The sequence below is a fragment of the Leuresthes tenuis genome, unplaced genomic scaffold (assembly GCF_036924035.1).
Source record: "Leuresthes tenuis unplaced genomic scaffold, fLeuTen1.0.hap1 SCAF_12, whole genome shotgun sequence".
Lineage (NCBI taxonomy): Eukaryota > Metazoa > Chordata > Actinopteri > Atheriniformes > Atherinopsidae > Leuresthes > Leuresthes tenuis.
Genome location: NW_027325366.1, coordinates 17,966,776 through 17,994,738, shown reverse-complemented (window position 1 = coordinate 17,994,738; position 27,963 = coordinate 17,966,776). Strand labels below are relative to the sequence as shown.

The 27,963-nt window shown below is 43.5% G+C and overlaps 5 protein-coding genes across 5 annotated transcripts in view; 3 read left to right on the top strand and 2 right to left on the bottom strand.

The window, feature by feature from the left end:
- The window catches only part of dynlt3 (dynein light chain Tctex-type 3), a 107,282-nt gene that overhangs the window by 66,715 nt on the left and 12,604 nt on the right, over positions 1-27,963 (bottom strand). The gene's annotated exons all lie outside the window — the stretch shown is intronic.
- rpgra (retinitis pigmentosa GTPase regulator a) lies at positions 1,433-12,222 on the bottom strand. The gene is made up of 12 exons (XM_072396790.1): positions 12,192-12,222; positions 11,788-11,913; positions 11,564-11,656; positions 11,274-11,341; positions 11,011-11,164; positions 10,778-10,927; positions 10,502-10,660; positions 9,511-9,666; positions 8,701-8,825; positions 8,101-8,215; positions 6,649-6,728; positions 1,433-5,473 (listed from the first exon to the last, which is right to left on the bottom strand). Exons 1-12 carry the CDS (start codon positions 12,220-12,222, stop codon positions 1,433-1,435), a joined length of 5,298 nt encoding a protein of 1,765 aa, XP_072252891.1.
- Positions 13,389-16,911, top strand: otc (ornithine transcarbamylase). The gene is made up of 10 exons (XM_072397636.1): positions 13,389-13,480; positions 13,589-13,727; positions 13,846-13,927; positions 14,247-14,334; positions 15,155-15,308; positions 15,391-15,513; positions 15,615-15,668; positions 15,768-15,917; positions 16,556-16,693; positions 16,791-16,911. Exons 1-10 carry the CDS (start codon positions 13,398-13,400, stop codon positions 16,848-16,850), a joined length of 1,071 nt encoding a protein of 356 aa, XP_072253737.1. The 5' UTR covers positions 13,389-13,397; the 3' UTR covers positions 16,851-16,911.
- Positions 19,394-22,625, top strand: LOC140319188 (G-protein coupled receptor 161-like). The gene is made up of 4 exons (XM_072396789.1): positions 19,394-19,600; positions 20,901-21,288; positions 22,477-22,536; positions 22,604-22,625. The coding sequence occupies exons 2-4, from the start codon at positions 20,945-20,947 to the stop codon at positions 22,623-22,625; spliced, it is 426 nt and encodes a 141-aa protein (XP_072252890.1). The 5' UTR covers positions 19,394-19,600; positions 20,901-20,944.
- On the top strand, positions 22,976-27,803 carry gpr161b (G protein-coupled receptor 161b). Its single transcript, XM_072396883.1, has 4 exons — positions 22,976-24,048; positions 24,573-24,680; positions 25,004-25,129; positions 25,263-27,803. The coding sequence occupies exons 1-4, from the start codon at positions 23,070-23,072 to the stop codon at positions 25,532-25,534; spliced, it is 1,485 nt and encodes a 494-aa protein (XP_072252984.1). The 5' UTR covers positions 22,976-23,069; the 3' UTR covers positions 25,535-27,803.

Below are 27,963 nucleotides of genomic sequence, written 5' to 3'. Positions count from 1 at the left end.
AAGATATTCTGTTTGAAATCTAAGCTCACACACATTTTCAGTTTCTCAACGACGTCGGAACATTTCTACAGGCGGTCAAGTTGGACCCACGTGCATAATTCTGTAGATGGCCATTGTAATCGTATAAAACACACAAAAAGTTTGAGTGAAAGTCCAGATCTTTTGGTTTGGTTAAAATCACGTGATCACGCACGCGGAGGCGTCGCGTGCTCCTCCTGGCAGGAAACGGGAAAGGGTTGCGTGAGGTGAAACGACTGCGAGAGGATCTCCAGAGGTGCAATTAGATGGGAGTTCAGCCAACTGCTCCACCTGCTTTGGCTGAAGTTTTGCATCAGGCCAGGTGAGGAAAGTGTGAACTGATCCATCTTTGCTCACTCGGAACCGTGCGACACCTTGATGTGGTGGCTACAGCCAGGGATTTTGGGATGTCCAGTGTTTATGATACAAAAGTAGTTTCAACTGCTGTTTACACTTGGCTGGTGTATTTTGAAGGGTTTAGAGCAGTTCAGAGATGTGCTTTTGATTCAGTCCAAAAGAGCTCCTCTAACCTGAACACAAAAGAATGTAGTCTGCAGGATTTCTATCACCCTGAAGGGCGAGATGCTGCAGCGATGTAGATTAGATTAGATTAGATTAGATTTCCCTTTATCGTCCCACAATGGGGAAATCTACATTTCAAACATGGACTATAATTTATATCATATCTAGGCAGAAATGTATTCATGAAACATGCTGGGGCTTAAAAATGTTGATAAGACCTTTACATCTTCATTGCTATTCACACTTCTGATCCCTTTGACACTTTTAAAGGAAATGGCCTGTGATGTTCCTTTTTGTTCTCATGAAAGTGCCCTTAAATCTACTGTTTTACTTTCCAATCACTGCCCATCTAATGCAACACTACATCTGCCTCCAACTGCAGAAGCGGTGGAACTCAATTGTGGGTAATTAAAGAGAAATGTGAAGGATACACACTATTTATTTGAGAAATCAGTCCAACATTTTTTCATTCAGCTGGGATATGTTAACTTTGGGGAAAAAAATGAAAATAAATAAATAAATATTGTTGATCCAATCGGATTTCAAGTACGATGGATCAATAACCCCCCCCCCTAAAAGGTCACTTTTAGCTGTTCACCCTTTAATGTCCTCACTAAGAGAAAAGCTATGGATGCATTACATACCTAAACCAAGAGGTAGAGATGGTTCAGTCAGGCTTACTTCCACAAAAATTCAATGAGATGCAGGATGCTCACTAAAGATTAGGCTGTACCAAACCGTAGAAAAGGACTTTAAAAGGTTAAAGGTCCAAATGGAAACGACGAACTGCCGAGCTCAAGGCTTGAAAACACCAGTTCACAAACTAACTGGCGGCGCCTACTTCTGCTTGTCTGGCCTCAGGACGAGGGTGTGTTCAGCAGGTCACTGCAGGTCACTGCAGGTCCAGGTACTGAGGCAGCACATCGTTCCAGAACTGCTGGGAGCCATCCTGCTGGGAGCCGTCCTGCTTCCCTGCGGCCGCCGGCTTCGTCCTCGGTGCTGGTTTAGGTGCCTCCATCTGTTGTTCGTCTTTTCTGTCTGACGGAGCAGCTTTGGGGGAGGACTTCTTTTTGTCCTCTTCTTTTGGTTTTGTTAATTTTATTTTTTCCCTCTCCTCCTCTACTTCTTCATCTCCTTCCTTTTGCTCCTCCTCTTCTTCTTCCTCATTTCCACTCTTTTCGTCCTCCTCTCCTTCCTCTTCCTTCTCTTCTTCGTCTCCTTCCTCTTCCTCCTCTCCTTCCTCTTCCTCCTCTCCTTCCTCTTCTTCCTCATTACCTCCCTTTTCATCCTCCTCTCCTCCATCTTGTTCCTCATCTCCTTCATCTTCCTCCTCTCCTTCACTTTCTAGTTCTCCTTCCTCTTCTTCCTCATTACCTCCCTTTTCATCATCATCTCCTTCCTCTTCTTCATCACCTTCTTCTCCTTCCTCTTCTTCCTCATTACCTCCCTTTTCATCTTCCTCTCCTTCATCTTGTTCCTCCTCTCCTTCCTCTTCTTCCTCATCACCTCCCTTTTCATCATCATCTCCTTCCTCTTCTTCATTTCCTTCTTCTCCTTCCTCTTCTTCCTCATTACCTCCCTTTTCATCTTCCTCTCCTTCATCTTGTTCCTCCTCTCCTTCCTCTTCTTCCTCATCACCTCCCTTTTCGTCATCATCTCCTTCCTCTTCTTCATTTCCTTCTTCTCCTTCCTCTTCTTCCTCATTACCTCCCTTTTCATCTTCCTCTCCTTCATCTTGTTCCTCCTCTCCTTCCTCTTCTTCCTCATCACCTCCCTTTTCATCATCATCTCCTTCCTCTTCTTCATTTCCTTCTTCTCCTTCCTCTTCTTCCTCATTACCTCCCTTTTCATCTTCCTCTCCTTCATCTTGTTCCTCCTCTCCTTCCTCTTCTTCCTCATCACCTCCCTTTTCGTCATCATCTCCTTCCTCTTCTTCATTTCCTTCTTCTTCTTCCTCATCTCCTTCCTCTTCTTCCTCATCACCTCCCTTTTCATCCTCATCTTCTTCCTCTTCTTCATTTCCTTCTTCTCCTTCCTCTTCTTCCTCATCACCTCCCTTTTCATCCTCATCTCCTTCCTCTTCTTCCTCATCACCTCCCTTTTCATCCTCATCTCCTTCCTCTTCTTCCTCATTACCTCCCTTTTCATCCTCATCTCCTTCCTCTTCTTCCTCGTCACCTCCCTTTTCATCCTCATCTCCTTCCTCTTCTTCCTCATCACCTCCCTTTTCATCCTCATCTCCTTCCTCTTCTTCCTCATCTCCTGTCTCTGTATCTTCATTTTCCTCATCTTCCTCCTCACCACTACCCCCTTCACTTTCACTCCTTTCCTCTGTATCCTCTTCTTCCTCTACATCTTCCTCCACTGCTTCTTCATCTGTGGTCTCTCCCTCAGCTCCACTCTCCTCTCCTTCTTCATTGTCTTCATCCTCTGTAGCCTCATTTTGAGCTTCTGTATCATCTGCAGACTCTTCTTCCTCTCTCTCCTCTTCATTTTCTGACCCGCTTTTTTCGTCTTCCTCTTCCTGAGAGTCAGCGTTTTCATCTTCATCTCCTTCACGCTCCTCTGTCTCTTCGTCTTCCTCTGACTGTTTTTCCTCATCTTCACTTCCTGAGGAGTCACTATTTTTTTGCCCCTCAAATTCCTCTTCACTTTTCGCAGATTCTGCAGTGTCACGTTCCACTTCGTCCTCCTCTGAGTTTTCACTCTTGTTTTCATCTTCTTCGTCCTCACTCACCCCACTGTCTTCCTCTTCTTCTTGACTTGCCTCTTCACTTTCACCTTCCTCTTCCTCTGCTGCTTCACTTACTTCAGAGTTGCTCAGTCCTTCACTTGTTTCCACACTGATTTCTTCTTCTTCCCCTTCAGCTTCTGTAGCATCACTTTTATCAACTCCTTCATCTTCCTCCCCAGTAGAAGAGCTTGTCCCTTTACTCTCCTCTTCCTCAGATGTAGTATCTTGGTCTTCCTCACCATCTCCAGAATTGCTCTCCTCTACAGCCTCCATACCACTGACACTTTCACTACCCTCATTCTTGTCATTGTTTTCCACATCACTTCCACTTTCTCCCTCTTCATCCTCCTTCTGTTCCTCATCCTCAGTTTTTGTTTCATCTGTCTTGTCCCCGTCCTCTTCAGAGTCTTTAAAGGTTTTTTCATCTTCATCCTCTCCTCCGCTTTCTTTTTGGGACGTTTCCGTGCCCTCACTCGTGATCTGGTCAGACGTGACACTTTTCCCTGCTCCTTCTTCTGATGGCTCATGGGTGATGTCACTACAATCTTCTTCTTGGGCAGTGTTTCCCGACTCTGATTGGATGCTAACTTGAGCGTCTCTCTGTGTGCTTTCTTCCATTTCATTCGAAGTAAAATGTGACAATGTGGAGGAAAAGGAAGGCTGCGTAACTGCAGTCTGCTTCGTGAAATGTCTGGCTTTAAGGGGTGTGTTCGGTTGTGTTGAGGAACTTTTGTCGCTGTCAGACTGGAAACCCCTCACACTAGTCACTGCCTCACTGAGGAGCCCAATAGCTGCACCTGCCACCCCAACAGCAGGAATGAGAGATGCTGCATTACTCAGATATTCCTCCCACTTTGGTTTTTCATCCGTCAGGGCCTGAGCTTCCTGACTGTCTGCTTCAGATGCAGCTAAATCTGCACCAACAAGTTCAGAGGCCTGCAGGGATTTTACCCTGTCGGCAGAAAGCACTTTAATTGTCTTTGGGCTTTGTGAGGAAATGGCATCACATAAAACTTCAGGAGGTGTATCGTGCTGTAATGACAGCAGGCTGGCAGCTTCGGCCTTCTTCTGCCTCAGCTTGCCCTTTGTGTTGTGTTTTAAATCTACATCAGAGTCATTTCTTACTTTGATGTCCTCTCCTTCTTCCTCCCCTGGCTTTGTCATAGAGCTCATTTTGGTTTTAGATTCTTGACCCTTATCTTTGTTTTTTGCTTTAACTAATTTGTCTGTATTTCTTCCATTCATTTCTTGGGCTGTGTTCACTGCTAACTGAAGCTCACTTTCCTCAACTTTTTCAATGCTCCTACTTTCAGTGGAAGCGTTTTCCGCACTTTTCATTTGACCTTTGTCTGGTTTGGGTTTGAGCTTTTGAGGTTTACCTCTAACTTTCACAGGTGTAGATTTAACACTTGAAGGTTTCTTAGTTTCAACCTGAGACGGTGTGGTAATGGCTGTACCTTCTTTTTGTACTGATAGAGATTTAACAATCAGAGGAGTGCTTTGACCTTTTCCCTGTGTGGCTTTCACCTTGTTCTTTTCCTTTCTTGGAGTCGATTTGTCTCTCTGTGGTATCTCCTCTTTAACAGGTTTTACCTCAGTGTTTTTACACTGGATTACCGTGTCATCCTTTGACGCATTTTCAGTGGATATTGAACTTATTGAACTGGTTGTTTCATTTCCGTCCGTAACCTTTAGGACAGGCAATGTCTTGTCTAAAGCTGATGATATCAAGTTCTCTGTTTTTGGAGGCTCTATCAAATCCTTCTTAAAAGTGCTGACTGTCACATTATCTTTGTTCCTTTTACTCTCTTTCGTGTTTTTCCTGTTATTTTCCTTCAATTCATTCGTCATCTTCTGGAGAGATTGTTGCTTTTCTGAACTATATACTGACAGTTTGCTCCCGTCGTGTTTTGTTGATTTAAAACGAGGGGCCCCTTTTTGAGCTTTTCCGTCTTCTGGAGCTTTGATTTTCTCAGTCTCCTCGGAAATGCTCTCTTGGCCGTCAGATGTGACATTGTGGGTTTTCTTCCTCCTCTTCAGTACAGACACGTTTGTCTTAACGGAGCCAGAGCCTGTCAGAAACTCAGTCGGTAAGGCTTTAAGAGAGGTTTGTTCTCTCTCCTCGCTGGGTCCGAGCCTTTCTGCAAACGACTCTTGCTCTCTCGCAGATCGTCTAAGAGCTCTGCCCCCTTTCTTTTCCTGTAAGACATCATATAAGGCTTGAGTAATATGTAAAGAGAAAAAGAAAAGCAGACTAGAAAAGGGTCATATGCAGGGCAATGCTGTCTTGTAAAAGGGAAGCAGCACAGATCATCTGACCAACCTGATTTGTATCACATATGTAATAATTTGAATACAATTACAAACACATGTCTTTTTACAGAGAAGAAACTCCATTGCCTGTGTAGATTTTAGATCAAACCATCAGGCTAAAGCATACTTTGGGACATTTTGTACGGTACAGTTTGAAACTGTTATATGAATGACCTTAAAGCCGATGGAAAAACAACAAACAGTGCGCTGCATTTAATGGTGACACCAAGACATCGTGAGCTCATGTAACAAATCAGTCATCTGATAACCAGGTCAATCTACAGATGTAGGTGCGAGATAAAGAAAATCAAAGCGATGATGGAGAAAGGATGAGGAATCCTTCTTTTCCCGGTTTCTGAACCGGTATTACTTTGGGCTCTGTGACTAGTTACCCAATTATGCTAGTATATTTAGGTAACTCTAACACCATAAGGTCAATCATCAAGCGCTGTACCCCTCAAGGTTTTATGTTTCGTACTGAAACACTACATATATGAGCATACATAAGGCTGCTTGCTTCATCGTTGGCTGTGGAAACACTGATGAGATGTGGCAGGATTCCTGCCAGCTTTTCCAAAGCACCGCATGTGTGTGTAATCCGTGAGTGTTTGTGTATGTGAGGTCGAGAGCCCGAGCACGTTTGTATACTGACCGACGCTATCCAAACCCAGAATCTGCCTTCTGGAGATCTATTACAGACATTCTTGGAAAGGGGAAATTGATGGCGAAAACTGCGAAGCCAAAATTAAATTCAATATTTCTCTTCAGTGTTATACCAAGTGGAAAAGTTCTTCCCCCACACACACGCGCGCGCTTTGAGGAACGCACACACATACAGTATGTATGCTGAGGTATGCACATTTCGTGGAAAAGTCAGTGAGTGCTTGATGTTGCTACATCCTGCCCTGAAGTGCTTATAATCGAGACCAGAAAGAAGAAGCCTTTCTGAGGAAAAGAACACTCATCAGGCTGTAGCTTAATGGCTGTGCATGGTACACTGCATTTATCTCCTCTATCACAGTGACACCATTGCCAAAGGTTTTAGAAAGCCCTTCTCTTACCGTATATGGCAAAAAGTCAGTGTCGACTCCTTCCTCTTCCACATCTAGAGCGACCGGTTGTCTCTTAAATGGTCCTACCTCTGAAAGAATAGACAAGGCTTTGTTAAACTGCTGCACCCTAAATACTAAATGTTCCCCACAACAGCTTGTATAATGTACCTGTTTGTGATGAGGTTGGACGTTCTTCCTCACTGAGATCTTGACTAAAAACACGAGTAGAGAGTCTAGTTGGGCTGCAGGGCGCTTTAGGTGGTGAAGGAGAAAGTCTGTCACTTAAGGCTTTTGTAGTAGTTGCTGCTTCGTATGTTCTATTTTTTGCCTTTTTTTTAGTAGAAGCAGGAACGTTGGGTTTGTATTTAGCTATAGATTTAGGTGAAAGTAAGGGGGAAGACACCTCTTTGGGTTTGGATTTAGTGGAAGCGGCGGGGGAGGCTTTCCTCTGACGTGTGTGTGATGACTGCGAATGTGGGCTTGAAGGCTTGGAGGTCAAAGGTGGACTCCGAAAGGATATGGACAGAGATCTGGGGGAAGAAAAGGGGCTTGGTGTTGCCTCCGACTGTGGTTCGGGGGTTGATGTGGGGGTCGTAGCATCCTTTGAGAGCGTTTTCAGGGTTTGGATATTTCTGGACGTTTGCCAAGACGCATCGAGGAAGCCAGAATTAAGACCTGGGAGGCTCTGAAACATTTTCCCAAACAGCTCCACAGAACTCGTCTGAAAGACAAGAGACACGATCCCTAAATTAAAGGGTTGGAATACATCTCAGCAGCTCTCTCAACCAGCTACTTGGTGGTACTACATCAGAAATGCTAAATGGTGCAACACTGCCCCCTGCTGGAGTTAAACTACAATCATCAAAAGTGAAGAGGACAAATATTTCCAGGGTCCCTGCAAGTTCAATTCACCACTTTCTCAGGAACTGAATGTGATGTTATATAAATTTTATAGAACTACAAACAGTACAGGTAATTATTTCAAGGTATTATAGACCCAGAAAAGCAGCAGAAAACACATGTTGTTCCTAATCCTTGAAATAACACCTATATGAATTTAGAGGAAATCCTTTTCATGATAACCATTTTTTACAACTTAACACTTCCTCTTTTGAAATTTGAGATATTTTAGATCAGGCAACACCTACTGAAACACACAAAAACACTGACCACCGTCGCACAATCCACCTCACAGTCTCCCTGTGGAGGCAGAATTCAATGTTTTGTTTTTCTAAAATCACTTTGAGATCTGTGGATATGTTTTTGGAGCTCTGCCCACAGAATGTTGGAGATTAATAGTGATCTAGTCATGCAAGTCTCATAACAGCATGATGTTTGAAAAAATCAGTACTGAAGCGAAGGTTCTCACTTTTTCTCTGTGGCGGGCTCGAGCAGCAAGAGCGGATAATGGGACCACTGAAGCCGGATCAATGAGCGAGTCTGTTAATAGAATTTCTGCACGATTTGACTCCAAGATGTCATCTGTGATGTCGACATCCTTCTCTGGCACAACGTCTTGTCTCTCTGGTGGTCTGGGAGCAGCCTGGACAAGCATGTGATGACTGCCGCAGGATACCTAAACATCAGAGGACACACACACACCTTTTTTTTTCTCCTGTGCACTGATTTGCTCTTACTTTTACCTTTTTCTTTACTCACTTACCTTCAGACGTGCAGGAAAAGGAGAGTAATAAGCGGCCTGAGTAACATGCACACAAGGCGGGTTAAAGCAGGGCCTCTCTATACTAAATATGAGAATTGTTCATTGCGAGTCAATGATCTGAAGAAACACAAACTTGAGGATTAAAAGGAGGAGAGAGCTCCCTATCAAACTGGTCACACTTGTTGTTTGTAGGAACATGAAAAATGGTGTTTACTTGTAGCTCTTAACTGCAGGCAAAAGGTTTTCCCAAGGATCTTAAAGCCTATTTGCATTTCAAGTCTTTTTTTTTTTTTAAAGACCTTTAGCTTCTCAAGAGACCCAAAACAGGAGAAACGGCGGCAGCGAGACGAGCCGCTTCCCCCCCGGCCCACCGCTACCCATTCAACACCTTCACTTACGGACTGAACGCTGTGTTGGAGGAAACGTTTGCAAAGAATCGGGCTGAACTGGTTGGTGAAGTTTTCCTCGCCTAACCCCAGCTTCCCGTAACGGCCATCGCCAAACGTATAGAGCAGCCCGGTCCCTGAGGAATGCATGAGATGAAAGCAAAAGATGGTCAACAGCTCAAAAAGAGAGAATATACGGTAAAATGTTTTGATAATTATACGATATTGTAAATACACTTTATTGCTCACTAATGTTTTGCACAGCTGTTGTCATCCTTCATTCTACTGCACATAATGTTAATGTTAAAAACCGGCAAATATATAACTACCAAAGCAATACCAAGGATTTATTATGTTCTGCTAAAGAATTAGATGATAAGTTGATAAGTCAGTTGACTAAAAATCCATGGATGATATTTCTGATCACTCTGTAGTTGTAACTAATCGTAAATCATTAAACAAACAGTGTCTGGTTTCTTTCATCTGAAACTAAACATCTGAAGATCAAATACCAAGTTCCAAATTCCTTATTCACCGTTATCCATCAAATTAGTAATTTCTTAAGTCTTATTGACAAAAATGACCTGAAAGATGGCAACATTTCTTTTTATTCATATTTTCTTTCCAGGCTAAAAGAAACAGCCAAGCAGACAAGGCAGATTCCCACCTGAACCTGAACAGCTACAGGAGCTCCATCCATGAAAACACACTCTGCTGTGTGCGGGACTGATTTCTGATACACGCACTTTCATACAAAACACAAAGGTTAACGAGCAAACTGTGTCCAACTATGCCAGCAGTGATTTTCAGCGATTGGCTCACCTGTGATCACAGCGGTGTGGTTCTCCCCGCAGGCGACGTGTTGGATACTGCTGTTGTGAAAGTGCTCCAGTGGTTTTGGCAAACGGACCTCAAACACAAATGTTCCGTGTCCCAGCTGACCGTATTGACCTCTGCCAAACGTGTACACGTCCTCTCCTGGCACGGGAGAAAACAGACGGACTGATGCAAGCGGCTGTGATCAGCCGCGGCTAATTGTACGTTCACTTTGCTATTAAAGCACAATTCAAACATATTTGGACTTCACTCAAGTATTGTGACGTTTGATGCTTCTTTAGATTTGTGTATTTCGGAGGGAAATATACTTTTTACTTCACCACACATGTTTGATTGCAAACGCTGGAAATTCTCTCAACCTAAAAGCGATTTCAATTACCCGTAAATGATCTACGGTTTTGTGGGAAACCCCCAAAAACCTTTGGATTTTTTTTCCTGGAAAACTTAAATATTCAGTTGATTTAAAACCAACTCAGCATTACTCACAATGAAGCTTTTAACATTTGACATTTGTGCGCTTCCCTGCTCTGGAGTACATTAAAGCAACACCAGAGAAGTATGTGAACCTCACAACTATGCTGAAACTCGTTTTGAAGTACGATGACTTTTGTCAACAACACCCCTCGGGCCAGAAATTGCTCCAGAGCAGCCGGTGGCTGAGATACCACAGTTCACAGCTTTGGTTTCAGGCCCCGCCGCAAAAAACAATCGCTTGGCATTTTTGTGGGCTTTTGGTGGTGTGTGCGGCTGTACATGTTCAGGGTTCACACAGGGATTTGTTTCCATGACAGTTTCCATCCCTCCGCTGTAGGGGGAACCAGATCATGTCAAACTCTCTTTTGTTACCTTGATGTCATGAAACCGATACTTGACTAAATGCTCCGGACACTTGTTCCACCACAGAGTTACAGGCTCGGAAATTAAACATATGTATTTCTAACGAAAATGAAATGTCAGTTCTCTGCTGTTAGCGTACCTGTAAACGCCACAGTGTGCTCCCCTCCACAGCACACCTGAGTGACATGACCCAGAATGCCTTGCACCCGCTGAGGGACTCTGTGATTGGCCAGCTGCACCACCTGGAGACCAAGTCTTCCATTCGCACTCTCACCAAACGTGTAAAGGTCCCCATGTGCTGGGGCATAATGTTCACAGCAACATAAATGACATGAATGGTATACAAAAGGAAGGTCGAGTTAACATGCAATCTGGGATTGTGTCTCTTGGTTGTTTGGCCTGAACAGTGTTGTACCTGTGACGAACGCTGAGTGGCGATGTCCACAGGAGACCCATATCACTGCCTTCCCAACTTTCATCTCTCTGGGCTCTGCCGCGAACAACTCGTCCCCTAAACCAATCTGACCCACAGAGTTGTCTCCCCACATGAACAGCCTTCCGTCTACTACCAACGCACAGTGGAGAAAATCAAACATTGCACGTATATGTACCGTTTGGCGAGCACACGAACACCATCACTGCTCAGACCTGTTAAGGCAGCCGAAGTGCTGCATCCTGCGGAGAGCATCTGGATGGGCGCGTGCGCACAAAAGGGCTGCAGGAGCTGAAAGGACCTAGAGTTCTTGCAGTGTCCCAGACCGAGCTGCCCCTTCTGGTTACAACCAGCACTGTACACACTGCCCTTAACTGAATATGAACAAAACAATCTTATATCAACAAATGTGAGGGACTAATGTTGGTATTCATGGAAGCATCTGGGAAATAAATTGCTGACATCATTTGTTTGGCACCTTACATGTGCAGGCAAGTGTGTGATCTCTCCCACAAGCCACAAGCTTCACCTTTTCAGACTTCAAGGCTGCGAAGGAAAAAGTCTTTATTGCTGCTTTTTTTTGATCAACATGGACATAAGAGTTGAATCAAACCGACATTAATCATAGCGATTGTAATTATCAGTAAGATGTTATAGATATCATTAAGTTTCTTTTGGTATTTCCTTGATCAAAGAAGTGAAGAACTAGTCATTTTAATGACAGGATAAATGACTGATAAGGAATGGTCCTCGTGGATGATAACATACCTTTCACACAGGCAGGTTTATTGGCAGGTGGCTTTAATCGGAGCCCCAGTTGGCCGTAGGTATTTCCACCAAACATGAGCAACCTCCCATTTTCTACAAAACGATTTATGGAGATTACAAAGATTTAAGCTTGATTTTAAAAAATCTAAATAAATAAAAAAAACTCTTAATCAGTGAACTAACAGTGAATCGAGTGTTTGAGAATACACAAGATGTGGGTGTACCTGTGACTACAGCTGAGTGCTCTCTGCCACAAGATACATGCACTGGATGGTCCCTCTTCAACCAGAATTTGGTAGGCACATTGTCAGCAAAACTGCTCTTTCCAAATGTGAAGATGGCTCCTGTTTCTGATGACAAAGCGTGAGAGTAATCTCTATGCAGCCATGACAGGAATACCACACCAACCAGGTCACTAAGTTAAAGCAGTTGTCTAACTTAACACCGGCTAAATCCCATCCCCAACCTGCTGTCAACTCTCAGGCGGTTTAAGTAGCAGCAACCTGACAGAAATAGCAACAAGTTTACCTAGCACATGTGTGGAAACTCTCAGTATAAGAGGGGTCAGGGGAGTAAAAGAGTGTTGTAACCCTAAGGGTCTGCACTGTGGGATGGGAAGTACTCTCACCCGGGATGTCTACGTCGGTCTGCCCCGTCATCTCCACCGTTGTCTCTAGTCACACCCTCCTCACCGAGCAGCTCTCTGCTGACTAACAGGTAGATCAAGGAGAGATCAGACAGCCAGGAGTAAGATAAAGCTCGCCGGCTGTACTCATGCGACCTACGTGGGTAACATTAGTGAGGTGACAAATGTAGACATATTAGCTTTGAAAAGATCTGATATATAGCACAGTATAATTACTGCTTAATTGTTAAAGACAAAATAAACCTAAATTAAAACAAAATATGTTTTAAGATTATTCGGTTGGTTATAATGAACGCAATGACTGTTGGAAAAAAATCTTTATATGTGGACGTACTTAAAAAAAAAAAAAAAATCACAAGTAGAAAAAGGTTTCACAAATCCCAAAGAGCGTTTTGGACCTTCTGCACTATAATTCAGACAAAGAACTGTGGTTTTTCATCTGGACTTGGTGTAAGATGTTCTGCACTTTGTTTTAGAAAATGTCCCGCTATACATTTTGAGTAAACAAAATCCCGGTCACAAAGAGCAAATTAAGGAGTTGTTGTTTTTTTTACTATCTAAGAGATATCCCATGAATAATTATTGTAGTTTTCATCTGAACATGGACTATGACATGAGCCAGGTAAAAACAAATGGTGAAATCGCTTCCTCTCAACCCCTTTAATTGGAACTGACAAGGCGGAAGGATCAATTTACGGGCTAAAACTTTCTGTCCCTCTCTTGACTTATGGTGACATAATTTAACGAATTCCCTAAATGATTACATGGAAAATGTAACACTTTCTCTTTCCCCGCTTTGGCTTTGTGGTTGGAGTATTTCTTGACGGCTTCACCGAGGAACATTCGAGTTCAGAGCGCCTACAATTTGTTGCCTAGTAACCACAATTGCCCTTGAAAAACGTTTTTGTTCCATGTTTATAAATGTTTGTTACGATTCACCGAGACGAAATGACTGCATGCTACATCGTCCATAACGCATAAGATGAATTGAACCAGCAAAAAGCAGTTAATTTAGCTTGCATAAAGCTAGAAGTCACGCCCATGTGTCGTCCTGCTGTGACGTCATTACGGCTCGCTGCCGGCAGCTCTCGCAGCATGTGTTTGGGGCAGTTAATAAATGACAGCTGCTTCTCTCAGGTCAAATAGTCACACAATACTGCACTCTCTTAGGATTTCTTTGGAGCTGCAATGTATTCAAGGCTGCTGCCAGTTAACAATCTTGTTTTAAAATGTTTAAAACCTTCTCATTACCGCATGGCACGAGGATTTGGGTAAGAAAATCCACAAAACTTCATTTAGAAATGACAAAATCTTGCCAGTATTGTAAGCATTGGGGGTTTAAGGATAAAGCATGTCCCTTCACTTTGTTACTTTTGCAGCACTGGAGCGGCTTCCTTTGATTCTGTCAATTTAAAAGGTCGCAGCTGTCTCACACTTAAAGATTTCAGCTCGGAGGAAATCAAGAGGCTGCTGTGGGTGTCAGGGGACCTCAAGCATCGGATCAAGCATGAAAAACAGGTATTAACTTAAGGTAACGAATCCTAACGTCAGTGCCCATTTTGTTGGACTGTGTTCTGTTTTATTTTTGGCCTTTGGTTGAATTGTTTAAGGAAGCTGACAGCCATTTCTATTTCAGTATCTGCCTCTCCTCCAAGGAAAGTCGATTGCAATGATATTTGAGAAGAGGAGCACCAGAACAAGAATGTCCACAGAAACAGGTGTTCGTTTTGTATATCAGCATCTACATGTGTCTCAGTTAGGCAGATGAGCTGCATGGATGCTTCTTTTACAAAATATGCTGGTCAGTGGCCTGATAGTGTTCATGCCTGCCATTGTTCATAAGAACAAAGGATCTGCTGATAGGCGACTTTCAGTGCAAGCCTTTCAAAAAGCAGTGAATAGTAACTTCCTCTCCCTTACCCCCTGCATACGCCCCCTCAATGAGTACATGTTCCTGCTTGTTTTTCATTAAATATTTTTATCAAGCTCGAGTTGTCTTTTATGGAAACTAAAGTTGCCTTTATGTCATAACTCCAGGTTTTGCTTTGTTGGGCGGTCACCCTTGTTTCCTTACCTCACAGGATATCCACCTGGGAGTGAACGAGAGCTCCACTGACACAGCAAGGTGGGTCTTACGACTACCGGATGTACAGTACTCTGTTATGAGCCAGCCATCCCCCCTTTTTTTTTTTTTTTTAACTTGCAAATATCAGTGGAAATAAAGTATAGTTCAGTCAGAGTTTGTACAATTCTAATGAGCTTATACCTACCTGGTCATAATAAACCTCTTTCATCTAATTTCTTCAGGAATAGTTCTTTGGGTTTCTTGAAGGACATTCCAAAGATCTTCTTTGGATGTCGGCTGCCTTTTTGGTCTGTCGAGCTGATCCCACCCTGCTTCAGTAATGCTGAGGTCCGGGCTCTGGGGAGGACTCATCCCTCCATAAGACCTGTTGCCGCTGACTTTTAGTCCACGTCTTGTGTCATTTGGCATAGCTCAGCCTTTTCTCCCTGTTTCCCTTCCTTTAAGAATGGCTTCTTGGTAGCCACCCTTCCATGGAGACCATTTCTAATGAGGTTTTGGTCAACTGTGGATGCATTGATGCACGTCCTGTGTGAGGTCTTTGCTGGACTGTTTCCTATTTTTGAGGACACTACTTTCAGATACTGTTCATCTGCTGAAGATAGGTTTTAGGGCTGCCACTTCTTCTTCTCAACTTTTTTTATGGGCACACTGCACACCATGCTGAGATAAGCCAAGTTTCGAGCTAATAACTCTTTGGGAAGTGGGGAAAAAATATGATTTTGTCTCTCAAACTATGTTATTGTTGTTATTTTTTGTAGATGCAAACAAAGAAATGAGAACAAATTAAAGTAACAAATTGCGGTAGGATGCAATTTGAAAAGAGTTCTTTGTTAAACTGTCTGTTATGTTGTCTCCACAGGGTTCTCTCAGGACTCTGTGATATTGTTTTGGCACGAGTGTACCACCACTCTACACTGGAGGAGCTGGACAAGGAGGCTTCCATCCCCATCATTAATGGTCTTTCTGACTTATATCACCCGATTCAGATTCTGGCAGACTTCCTCACCTTGCAGGTACCCTGTTTCTCAATATACTCTAGCTGTTTTTGTCCAGTACATGATCATGACTTGCTAAATCTCCGCCACTTTCCTCCAGGAGCATTATGGTTCTCTTAGTGGACTAACAGTTAGCTGGATCGGAGATGGGAACAATGTCCTCCACTCCTTCATGATGACTGCAGCCAAACTGGGAGTTCACCTTAAGATTGCTACACCCAAGGTTTCCATCTTAACTCCACGAATACATATTTTACTGAGCTAGTTGTCTTTTTTATAGTCTCCTCATGCCACGCTTCAACAGAACTGTACCATCATTCACAGGGTTATGGGCCAGAAAAGAGTGTTATTGAAGAGGCACAGAGGCTTTCCAAACAGGTGCAACCCTCTGTGGTGTCAGAGTCCTTTTTTCTGATTCTGATTGAAAGATTCAGTCTGGATCGCATTTAAAGAGAGTAAAGCTTTGTTCTGTCTCAGCATGGAACCCAACTTGTTCTGACGTCTGATCCGATGGAGGCTGCCCATGGCAGCAATGTGCTGGTCACTGACACCTGGATCAGCATGGGGCAGGAGGAGGAGAAGAAAAAGAGGCTCAAAGACTTTCAAGGATACCAGATTACAATGCAGGTAAAGAGGGCTGTGATTCACAGACAAAGGACCCACATTGTTGATCCCGTTTTTGCGCATCCATGATAACAATATTGTTGTGATATCATTAAAACCTGGGGGGGGTGTCTTTTTGGTGTCCTTTTTGGTGTCCTTTTTGGTGTCCTTTTTTTTACCAACTGAATTGCTCTTAAAATAAGAGGTATAATACGGAAAAACTGTACAAAAACTGTAATCAGCTAAGATCAAATTACAATATTATTCTAATATCAATACAGTATTGAACTTTCATTCTTCTAATGTCACGATTGTCATCATTACGGGTGTAACTGCTGGTTAAATGTCTCACTTCTGGATGCACAGTGTGAGAGTAGGCAGATCAGGACTGTAGAAAAAATGACTGCCTCCCAACAAAGCAGTTATTGTTATCCTTTAGCTCTTTGAAAGTGAACCTGGAATACAGTTTTGTGAAAGGCTTCAGCGCACAAGTATTTATTCCCAGAAAGAAACAGGGTGACTTTAGATGAGAAGCTGTACAGATGTTATGTTGCTCTGTCAAAGTTCTTTTGGTCTGACACTAACCCAGGCCAATAAAAGCAAATGTTTATGGTGACGTGTTTAGGGTTTTATCTCCATGTTTTGGTGCTGGTTCATTGCAGACAGGAAGTGTAGCCAAGCCAGACTGGACCTTCCTGCACTGCCTCCCCCGCAAGATGGAGGAGGTGGATGATCAGGTTTTCTACTCGTCCCGCTCCCTCGTCTTCCCCGAAGCTGAGAATAGGAAATGGACCATCATGGTGGGTAATCTGACAAATACAGCAATTTCACGTTCAGTGTTGTGCAAAACTGAGTTAAAAACCCGTTGGGTTATTCTCCAACCGACCTCTCTTTCAGGGTCTGATGGTTTCTCTTCTGACCGACTACGCTCCACAGATCCCCATGCAGAAGTTTTAACCTCAGGACTCAGCTCTAGGAACTCATTTTCTACTTTGCTGTCACGTGAAGCACGTCAGCACGGCACACTTCAGTGATTAACACACTTTCTGAGTTTCACTGGTTGAATATGAGACTGTTTTCATGCCGTTATTAATCCGTTTACATTCTGTGTTCACTGTGAAAGAGAGCGGAGGGATGCCTGCAAAGAAAAGGTCTGCTTGAGATGTGTGTGTGTGTTTTAAAGTGCTGACTGTTGTTCAGGCTTTTTGGCATGTGGGAAAGTAAGCAGTCAACACAAGTTGAGCATCACAGTTTCTCAGGTCTCCTACGAGGTGCTGCAGCAGCAGTGGACCAGATGCAACCATGTCAGCTGTTGGGCTTTTGTACTTGTCTTCACAGCAGAAAACCAGCTTCTTTGTTCAATGCTTCATTCACATCACGCCACTGAAGCACCTCTGCAGTCCATCTCCCAAAGTTTAACAAAGGATTTTATATTGCTAATTGTTTTCTGATTTTTCTAGCTGTTCTGTTCCCTTGTTTTTGTCGTTAAAAAGTCTGAACCACGTGTAATCCGTGACCACTGCATGGCACAGACTTCCCTGGTGATCTTGATTCCCCCTTGTGTGTTCTGTGTGTATGTTCAACAAAAAAGATTAAAAAATTAAAAAAGACGGTGCCAAAAAAGCGAACAAAAACAAAGTTCCACAGAATGGCAAATCAGTGTTTTTGTTCACTTTGGTTTAAAGGTCAGGAAAATATTCAGAATAAATTGGCTGATTGTTTTGTAAGATTAATATCCAGAGGATTTGGTTTGAGTGTGTACACGTGCGGCTCTTACATCATGAAGGCCTTGTAATGTTGTCTCTGATTGTTGTTTCATTCCTTTAGAGCTTGTGAGGCAAAAAAAGCTAAATTAGGAGACTAATATTGTTTATACATCCTGCAAAAATAAAGACATCAAATTTGACCAACAGATTCAGAGTTCAAATTCTAATAAATTGTATTCTTTAGTGTGTGTGTGAGAGAGTGTAAAATATAAGTACCTGTTGTAGCTCAGCTGTTTTTTAAGAAATTCATATTTCATCATCAGCACTTACTTCTTAAGTCAAATGTATGCAGCAGTGTTATGTCATACAGATGTTAAAAATGCATCCAGGTGTAATTTCAGATATTTGTTTTCAACAGTAAAAGATCAGGATCTCAAACCAGTGACATCTCATTGGTAAAAGTAGAGTGGAGCAGCACCTAAACTGGAGCCCTCCTATAAACCACAGTTTGTCGCACTGAACTGAATTGTTCCCTGCACAAATTTAAATGTTTTGTGACCAACTTCAATTTCAGCTCACTTTTTGAGATGTTCAGTCATAGGAAAAGCAAAGTTTTCTGTTCAGAAGTTTATATCATCAGGACGTAATTCAAAACACATATTTTCTGGTGCTTTTTTCTAAATTATTTGTATGTGGAGTTTTATGTTTGAGACCATTGTTCTGTTTCAAGACCCAATTCCGCCAAAGCTTTAGTTGTCACACAGAAAGCCTCACATTTCAACTCGGGTCAAACAACTTTATTTGACAAATGAAGTTTAAAGGAAAGACTGACTCAAGAATACTTTGGTATACAGAGGAGTTCATGGTGGAGTCATGGTGAAAATTAACTTCTAACCGTGACACTTCCTTTTGCACATTCCTGTGACGGTTATACCGACTTATAATTGAGCTCAGAAGGATATGTACCTTTTACAGCACCGTCTGATGATTTTTGGTAGCTAGATTTTTACATTTTAAATTGACTTGCCACTATCTAGGAACTAACTAGGAATTAAAAATGACCAACCAGCTATTGTAAAGGTTTCACTTACAGCTTAATTATTCTTTTTTGCAAACAAAACGAAAATGGATCAAATCGATTTCATCTAAATTCACCACAAATTAAATATAGATTAATGTATAGCTAATAATAGAGAGTACATTTGTGCACTGAATACTTCTGAAGGTTGAAGTCCATATTTTTTATTGTTCTTAAACAGTACCGGAATAACACGTTCAGTGTATCGGGTATACAATATAGTATAATGTACTTGTTGGTACTTTATGGTGGGCCGGTGCCGGATCTGTGCGGGTGCGCCACCAAGTGGATGAAGTCAGTAAAGCACCCAGCCTGTCATTGGTAGATAAGATGTGACGTATTAGTGCGGGAAGCTATGATCTCCGTGTGTGGTCCAGGCTGATAAAGGAAAGCTGCGTAGCGTTCCATTCATAAACAGAAACCTGTCAGCATACATACATGATTTTGTAAACACGCCAACAAATATCAATGCAATATGCTGCTCCTTGGTCTGAATAAAACTTAGTTTGTAAAAGTTGTCAGCACACAGGATTTCACGGTGATTGGAATGCATATTGCATTAAATAAACACCACACATAGAGAGTGCGGAGATATAACGTTGGATGCTTTAATGTTGATATTAAAACAAAGCAATTTTCCTCGGCGACCACCCACACACATCGAGGGGTGGCTGCACACAGAGGGAGTTGAAGCTGAGAGGGAGGTGGAGGAGGACGCCATTGCAGCCGCAGCTGGCCGTTTGAGATTTTTTGTTGAGGAGGGACAAATGATACCGAAGTTGTCCGTGTCGACTAGCTTCTAAGGGTTTTTTTCTGTCTCGCCCCAGTTCTCTTTGTGTGTAGCGTGGAAGCAGACAAGGAAGATGGACGTTTTGGCTCTGCTGAGTGGGGAAATGTGGAGCCACAGCGCCGAGCCAAAGCAGGTAAAGAGCCGAGTTTCGGTGGGGACAATGGGAAAAGTTTTAGCCAAATTTTGCTAACAAACGGTGGTTTTTAGCTAACGTTAGCGTCACTGCTAACGAGCGGTTCGGAGGAGCTAAAGGTGGAGGTCACAGGGCTGGCCTCTCCTGCAAATGTAGTCACTGTTCAGCCTTTCATAAAGCGATAAGTGTCGACAAACACTGCGCTTTAGAATTAACTTTCACTATCATCTGCACTCTCGCACAAAGTTGACCTGCACCGCATACAGGGAGGACGACAAAAAGTGCTTTTCTGGTGTAAAATAACGCCAACAAACGAACTTTTCTTCCGCTTATACGCTTGAATGGTGAACATGGTTAAAATCTTAGCCTCTGCTGAGTTTGAGTGAGTTTAAGGTATTTAATACAGCCTCCAGACCCCTTTAAAAAAAAAAATTAAAAATAAAAAAAAAATTAAACAATCCCGAATATCTTAACTAAGAAAATTTAGATACAATTTTTAACTCATGTTAAAAAACAACAACAATAATATTGTACAAAAACATAAAGATTTCAAGCAACATACACATTTCTCCGACACGTTGATTATTTTTTTTATTACATTATGATACCATTGTTACGAGTTCAGAAACACGGTAGAATAATTGCATTGTAGCAGCTTGAGTAACCGTTGGCGGGTAGTTTAATCTTAACAAATGGTTCATATTATATTTTGTTTTCGTAAAGTTTTGATATGACAAGAAGCTTGTTACGGTACGGCTGTAAAACTGCTCCGCGAAGCTGTAATTTCCAAAATTTAGCACTGGTAATGCAACGTTACAGGGTTGTAATAGCTCCGTGTTTGTTAATGTAACTTTTCTTGTAGCATCCATAAGGAGATATTCATGTAGAATACTGTATATACTTCCGAATGTGGTAACATCTGGTTATAACTGTGCAACTGTAGGTTATTCACGTTGATTACTTGCTGTTGTTGTTACATACCGTTGTTTATATACGTTACATGAACCATGAATATGAGTGACACAGTGGTTTCAGGCTAATTTCTTATAGTGGGTTTTAAAAATGGAAAAAGTTTAACTATTTACTGTTGGGTTGTTGCGCGAGTTTCACGATTTCAGTTCTGGCAGCTTGGTTGATTTGATTGTTTGTTTTTTCCTTTTAATTTTTAGCTTGAAAAAAGAGCTGGAATTTAGTCAAATTTGGTGCTGCGACATCTGACAAACCTAAAATACACTTAAATCCAAAAAGAGAAGCTGGTTCAGTGATGCTTTGCTGTTTGGTTCCTGTACCTCCTCTGCAGTCTCCTGTTGTTGCTTCGCCTGTCCGGTGGCCCAGAGTCTCACCATGAACACCAGTAGGAACTGCACCTCGGTGGGGAATGGCGAGGGCCTGGCCGCCCTGGAGTCGGTTTCCATCGTGACCATCACGCTACTCGCCTGCCTGGGGAACCTGTTGATCGTGACCACCCTTTACCGCCGGCCGTACCTCCTCACGCCCAGCAACAAATTTGTGTTCAGCTTGACGTTGTCCAACCTGCTGCTGTCCGTACTGGTGCTGCCGTTTGTGGCCGTGAGCTCGGTGAGGAGAGAGTGGGTGTTCGGGGTGGTGTGGTGCAACTTCACCGCTCTTCTCTACCTGCTCATCAGCTCCGCCAGCATGCTCACCCTTGGAGCCATCGCTATTGACAGGCAAGTGTCAGATTTCCCTCGTATAATCCTTCCTTCTTCTATGTCGTAAAAAATCAGAAGAATTGAACGTTGTAAACTTAGTTCGTTGCTTTTTATTTGGCCTTATTGACATAGCGTCGCTGTATAAAGCTACAGCAGTTTCTAAAATCGGTGGCCAGCAGCATTAAAGTCACTGTCAAGTCATGCATTAAATCTCACTTGAGCTTTATTTTGGGTCTCAATCGCCTCCCGACCAAAATGAACGGCTCCCTTCTTGTTAAAGACATTCTGCTTTCAGTTTGCCGTCTGCAGCTGGACTGAACAAAACCGTAGAGTTACAAGCTGTAATTGCGTAACAATGAGATGAAAGGTGCCAAAGTGCTCCGTCGAGCTGAGGCAAACTGCGAAGTGGTCATTTTCTTCAGTGGTTCATCTCCTCTCTGCGTAAGACCTGATTTCTGAAAAGGTTGAGATGCTGGGACGCAAATAAAAGACAAGCGCAATGATTTTGGAGCTCGAATCCTGGCTCCCTGCGATGAACACCATCAGACCCTGTTTACATGAGGCTTCCTGAGTTGCAAAATCCCATAAAACCTCCAAATTCTTGGTAGTTTTACATCAAAAGATTGTTGCTCTTTCATTCAAATTTCAGGCCCATGAGGGAATGGTCCCACGGTTACAGAGGCAGACTGGAAGAGGTTCACATGCCCTTGAGCAAGGCAGCAAACCACCAGAGAAGCTGCTCGCTGGGCGGTTGTTGTGTTCTACAGCTTCCACATGTGGATGAAAAGGAAGCAGGGTGTTGGACCTCCTCAATCCGGCATTTTTGTTCCTCTTGAAGTTAAAAAGTCGGTCACAAACAAACAAAAAAAAAAGTTGTTTCATGTTTCTTGGCCAGTGTTTCCTGTCAGCGTGGCAGATTGAACAAATTTGCAACGCGTCACTTTGATGAAGCGAGGAAAGCGAAAGGTTTTGTCTCTCTTTAAGGGGACGAATCTTGGTGATGAATTAGTTGTGACATAAACATTAAGAACAATTCATAAAGCTTGGATGTAGCCAAACAGAAACGTTACACACAAAGAAAAGGAGTGAATATGGTTTGTTTTTGGTTTCTTCCCGTGAAATTCGAGCAATTCAGCCCAGTTTTTTTCTTTTCTTTTACCTCAGAGCTGGACAGGGGTTTTAATTTGCGGACTTTTGGCGTTAAAGAAGCACTTTCGTGTTGACTAATGCGACCAAAGTCGACTCGGTGTCGGGCTTGGCTGAAAGGTCAGAATGTGGCCCCTCAGACGGGACTGACTGGTTAACCGCCCGCTTGACTTGTGTTGTTTTCCAGGATGCATTCCCGAATCAAGTGACAAGCATTAGACATGCCTCCCAACATGAATGCACCATTCATCTGCAAAGATCAGACTCTCGTCTCTTTTTTTTTAAAAAAAACCCTAAGAAGATGATGTGAAAACAGCCCGCATGCATGAAGCATGCATACCCCACAGCTCTTTTGAGTTACCGACCGAACACGTCTGTAGGATTTGAGATTTTTGTCTGATCTGCATAATTATGGATTCAGTTCTTTTACTCTTTGGGTTTTTTTTTTTTTTATTCAATAAAACAAACAGAGTCGGGATGGGACGGTTTAACGTGGTGTTGAGAAATGATGAACAGCTCATTTGTTCCAGCCCGCTCACTGAGACCTTTTTCGTTCCGGGTATTGATGAAAGTAACATTGAAAACCACTTGAGTTGAGTTACGTATCCCTGTTCTCAGGGACCACAAAGCTACGCCTGTAAGAGCTACTGTAAATGTTCTCAATAGCCCACAGTCCTCACTGTCCTCACTGCTTTCCTGATTGCCCTCGGTTCCTTTGGGGATTTCTGATCTCACTGCTCGTTTTTGTTTGCCCGCCAGGTCCCCGTCGGTCTGTTTTGTTCGCAGCTTTTAGCCTCACATCCTTCTATCTTAGCGCCTTCTGTGTTATTTGGATCAGAACTCTCCCCGGAGAATGCCGCCGAATGTCTTGCCGGCTGACGTCTTCACTGTGTTTCTGTCATTCCGACAGGTACTACGCCGTGCTCTACCCGATGATCTACCCCATGAAGATCACGGGGAACCGGGCGGTGGTCGCCATCGCCTACGTGTGGCTGCACTCGCTGGTGGGCTGCCTGCCTCCTCTGTTTGGCTGGTCCTCCTTTGAGTTCGACTGCTTCAAGCGGACATGTGTTGCCTCTTGGCACAGAGAGCCCAGCTACACGGCCTTCTGGGTCACATGGTGCATCCTTCCCCCGCTCCTGATCATGCTGGCCTGTTACGGGGTCATTTTCCGCGTTGCCCGCATGAAAGCTCGCAAAGTGCACTGTGGGACAGTCGTGGTTGCCCAGGACGACTCCACGGCAGCTCAGAGGAACGGACGCAAGAACTCCAGCACCTCAACTTCCTCTAACGGAAGCCGGCGGAGCCTCGTGTACGCAGGGAGCCAATGCAAGGCCTTCGTCACCATCTTGGTGGTGATAGGCACCTTCCTGGTGACCTGGGGCCCGTATGTCGGGGTGGTGTGCACGGAGGCTTTGTGGGGACAGGCCAGCGTGTCTCAGGGGCTGGAGACTCTGGTGGCGTGGCTGTCTTTCTGCAGCGCAGTGTGCCACCCGCTCCTCTACGGCCTGTGGAATAAAACTGTGAGGAAGGAGCTGCTGGGCATGTGCTTCGGAGACCGCTACTACAGAGAGTCGTTCGCCACGCGGCACCGCACGTCCCGCCTCTTCAGCATCTCCAACAGAATCACAGGTGGGACCACAGTAAGGCTCAGAGGCCCGGCGCCGAATCCTCCTGGGATTGGTCTTTTTCCACTCATGCACTTAATGTGCTCTAATGAAGCTGCATTGAGTTTGTTCACACACTTTATTTTCACCACACGACTGTTTTTGGAGAGCATCCATGGTAACAATATTATGGCATTATCCGTTGGACCGATTCCTAGTTAAAAGTTTCCTTTTTGTTACTAACACTGAAAACAGCATGAATAGGGCTTAAATGACACTACAAAAGCGTTTGATTTCAATACTGCTCTGCTTTAATCAGCTGAGATCAGGATATTTCATCCTTTTCATTTAACGGTTATGATCAATACTGCAATCAAACAGATTTCTGGTTACAGCTGTGTCATATGTCTGATTTAAAGCTGCCAGCTCGGGTTTCAGGGACATTTGTTGACTGCTTTGGATGAGTTGCTTCCGGTTGGGCAGGCGGTTGGCGTGTGCACGTCTCTGTAAGATCACTAAAGATAAACGTGAAATGTTTTTTTTCCCCAGACTTGGGGATGTCCCCACACCTGACTGCCATGCTGGCCGGAGGAGGACACCTGTTGGCTCCGGGGAGCAGCACAGGAGATACAGGCTTCAGTTTCACTCAGGACTCGGGTAAGTGTTGCTCAGGGTACGCAGAATGGTGTATATTGTTGGGGAAATGAGGTTTGAAGGGTTTGGCAGATGATTAGATGAGATAACTAACCCTCCTGCTACTCTCCCAGCGCTTGTTTGCCGTCAGCTGCACATTCCTGTTTCACAGCTCATGTTTTCAGCTGAGGACGACGCAGGCAGGGCATGTAACCTCACGCGTGACACACAGACGAGCCAATCCGTGTGCTTTTTCTTTCTTTTTTTTTCCCTCTGGCCACAAAACATCCAGAATTCTCTGAGAAGCGCTGCTTGTCGTTAACCACCGTCCTCCTTTCCCCACGCAGGCACAGATGTGATGCTGCTGGATAACTCCTGTACGGACGGCTCCGCCCTCCCGCTTCACCACGGCAACCCGTCCGGGAAGAGGAGGAGCTCGGTCACCTTCGAAGACCAGGTGGAGCATTCCAAAGGTATCCGTCACTTGTCTGGAAAATTAACTTGTTGTTAGAGAGCAAAGCAAACACACACAAGGCCTGTGAGTTTGCTTTATGTCCCAGGAAAGAAAAGAAATCTACATATTAACATCCGCGTTCATTTCCTCAGCTGAAAACACAGTTCCAGTCCAAGTCCATGCAGAGGTCCACAAGTCTCTCGACACATTTGCCTCGTGCTTGGCGAAGGCCATAGAGAGCGACGCAAAGCTCACCCTGTTTGGGGAGAGTCTGGCTCTGCAGGTGGGCCTCTTCACGGCGAGGCCGGCGCAGAGACCGCGGTACCTGGACGGCCAGAGACTGAGGCTGGAGAGCATCGACGAAGGGATCGTCAAAGATGACCGAGATGAAGAGGAGCAGGAAAGGGTGGAGAAACCCATCTGAAGGCGGCACAGACTGCTGCGCTTACGAGCGTTTCTCTGCCAAGGCCGATCAAGTCCAGACTCTCTTCCTGCGGGTACTCCGTGCTTGAAGTTATTAGCGAGAAAAAAATATTCATTCCACTATGTTGGACCAAGTGCACATATTCAGTGTCTTGGCAAAGTTTTTGTATGACTTATGTAATCAGACAGGAAGCCTTAACTACTGTAACCGAGATGGTTCTGTTGTTTTATTCATTCGTCTTCTTTTTGTTTATTTTTTTTATTGTGTAATCCGAGTATTAACGTGCATTGGGGCTGCATAATATGACAGAAAACCTCCGTCTCCAGACGACTCGCAGCATCATCTGCCTCCTTTTAGAAAAGAAAAGGCCTCTTCATCACATGGAAGAAAAGAACGTTTCTGACGGGCAGCTCGTTTGCACCCGTCAGAGACGCAGCTTTGCAAAAATGACCTCAAATAATTATTTCACCTCCGGAGTTGCAGTCACACGGGGTTGGAAAGATTCTCATTGCTGCGCGACCCCAAAAAAAAAAAAAAAAAAAAGCCTTCCGCTGACAGTCTTGAGCCAGATCTGGTGCATCTGGGAGCAATTAACTCCTGTTGCTCTTTGTCGTTTGCATTGGTGACTTGGATGTGGACACGGATTCCAGCAGCTGCAGTGTGACATTATCCCACACTTTAGCCTTCCACAGTCAGTGGAGCTCACATGTGATAAAGAAGGAAGTTTAAATAGGAGCAGAAAACAGAGTCTTTTAGTAGGTTTTCCGTGTGTGGATCTAAACCCGTTTTCTTTAGGTAAACTCATAAAAACAGATGGAATTATGCGGATGGCAAAAACCAAACGATTATGGCCCAGTTCTCTTTAGCTGCTTTAGTTGAGCGTGACCTACTTGGACACCCAAATAGACCAGCGTCTCATCTAATGTTTGCGACACAAACACGTTTCGTATTGCAACAGGTCTGAGTTTGAGGGCCGAGGTGGACTGAAAACACTCGGCTGTTAGCGCACCGTCAGATCAGAGCGATTCTGATGCGTCACGACTTTACTGCAGACACAGTAATTGCACTTACAGTTTTGGTACTTAGAGAAGGAGGCGTTAGTTACCGGTGATGCAGTGAAGACCCACAGAAAAATGGGCTCAGGAGTCCAGAATCAGTCACTTGTAGACCGATAGTTGTAGCGACCATGTCAGAAATCAACATTTTATTGTTTTAAAATCAACTCAAAAGAAACAGAAGATATTCGGAGGTACATGTAGTTTACCTCATTTTACACACACACACAACACTTGTTACTTTTATAAAAAAAGAAACTGTGAGCTTGTTTGTGACCCGTAGAGCCCAGTTTTGGTGTTTCATTCTTACCTCATATGTTTTCCTATTATGTTTTCCAGGTACTACTTTAGTAAGGAAAAGCTGTACACCTGAGACGTGATGTAACCCTCCGATTTTCCTTCTATAGCGTCGACACAAATATTTGCATTAAAGTTTTCTATGTGACGTCTGTCCTCCGCTTTCGTGTCCGCTGCCGAGCGTCTTCACCTGCCACCGGCGCGCGACACTTAACAGGAGGCGAAAAGAAAATATTTTCAGTAAAAATGTTCTTTTATTCTGTCCCCCGAAAGGTTAAAAGAAGATTTTTTTTTTGATTGTGAACCGGAAAACGAGCATTTTAAAATCAAATGTCTATTTTTACACCTGTATCAGAGTGGGAAAGGTTAAGGATTGGCTCCTTTTCTTTCCTTTTTTTGACCATTAAAACACTGAAAAGGTTTTTTTTTTCTGTAATCCCTGTGTTTAAACTGTCTGTACACTTAAGAATCAAGTTCACCTGAAGCTCGAGGGAAGAACAGCGGATGAACACAACAAAAGTGTGTTTCACAGTTTAATTACCATCTTACATTTAATTTGGTTGTTGTGGCCATAGTGACTCCACACCCTGCATCTCTGTTGTAACAACTCGGAAGCAAGAAATCACAGCGAGCGATGTATCGGGACGAAAAGCCAAGGAATCACGCTATAAAGAAGCAAAGTTATGTTTATGGCAAATGCCTCATGTTTCTAAATGTGTCACCTTTCAGTGAACTGCGAACGAATGACAAATCCCTTCAATTTCCTAGAAATTCTGTATTGGGAGCATTAGTCTCTGAAAAGTAGAGTCCATCTTTCTTTTTTTTTTTTTTTTTTTTTTAGCCTTGTGTAATAAAATGCTTATAAATGTCCTTTTTCTGCCTGCTGCTCACTTTGAACCATCATCGTCGACTATTTCCTGCATTCCAAAAACCTTTTGGCATCATCAGGATAAACAAATCAAATTTTATGAAAAGCTGCAGGGGAGTGTGATGAGATATTGAGATTTCTTGCTCATTTGATAACAGAGTGGAAGCGTGTCAGAGCTTGAGAGAAAATCTTCCAGGTTTAGATCAACC

Coding starts and splice junctions, on each gene's coding strand:
- rpgra (XM_072396790.1), bottom strand. CDS start 12,222: ATGACGGGGCAGACCGACGTAGACATCCCGG. Junction 11,165..11,273: donor CACTTGCCTGCACATGTAAG/GTGCCAAACAAA, acceptor TATTCAGTTAAG/GGCAGTGTGTACAGTGCTGG. Junction 6,729..8,100: donor TGACATCTTGGAGTCAAATC/GTGCAGAAATTC, acceptor CTATTCTTTCAG/AGGTAGGACCATTTAAGAGA.
- otc (XM_072397636.1), top strand. CDS start 13,398: ATGTATTCAAGGCTGCTGCCAGTTAACAATCTTGTTTTAAAATGTTTA. Junction 15,309..15,390: donor CAGACTTCCTCACCTTGCAG/GTACCCTGTTTC, acceptor ACTTTCCTCCAG/GAGCATTATGGTTCTCTTAG. Junction 16,694..16,790: donor ATAGGAAATGGACCATCATG/GTGGGTAATCTG, acceptor CCTCTCTTTCAG/GGTCTGATGGTTTCTCTTCT.
- LOC140319188 (XM_072396789.1), top strand. CDS start 20,945: ATGAACACCAGTAGGAACTGCACCTCGGTGGGGAATGGCGAGGGCCTG. Junction 21,289..22,476: donor GGAGCCATCGCTATTGACAG/GCAAGTGTCAGA, acceptor TTGGCGTTAAAG/AAGCACTTTCGTGTTGACTA. Junction 22,537..22,603: donor GTGTCGGGCTTGGCTGAAAG/GTCAGAATGTGG, acceptor GTTGTTTTCCAG/GATGCATTCCCGAATCAAGT.
- gpr161b (XM_072396883.1), top strand. CDS start 23,070: ATGTTCTCAATAGCCCACAGTCCTCACTGTCCTCACTGCTTTCCTGAT. Junction 24,049..24,572: donor CATCTCCAACAGAATCACAG/GTGGGACCACAG, acceptor TTTTTTCCCCAG/ACTTGGGGATGTCCCCACAC. Junction 24,681..25,003: donor CAGTTTCACTCAGGACTCGG/GTAAGTGTTGCT, acceptor TTCCCCACGCAG/GCACAGATGTGATGCTGCTG.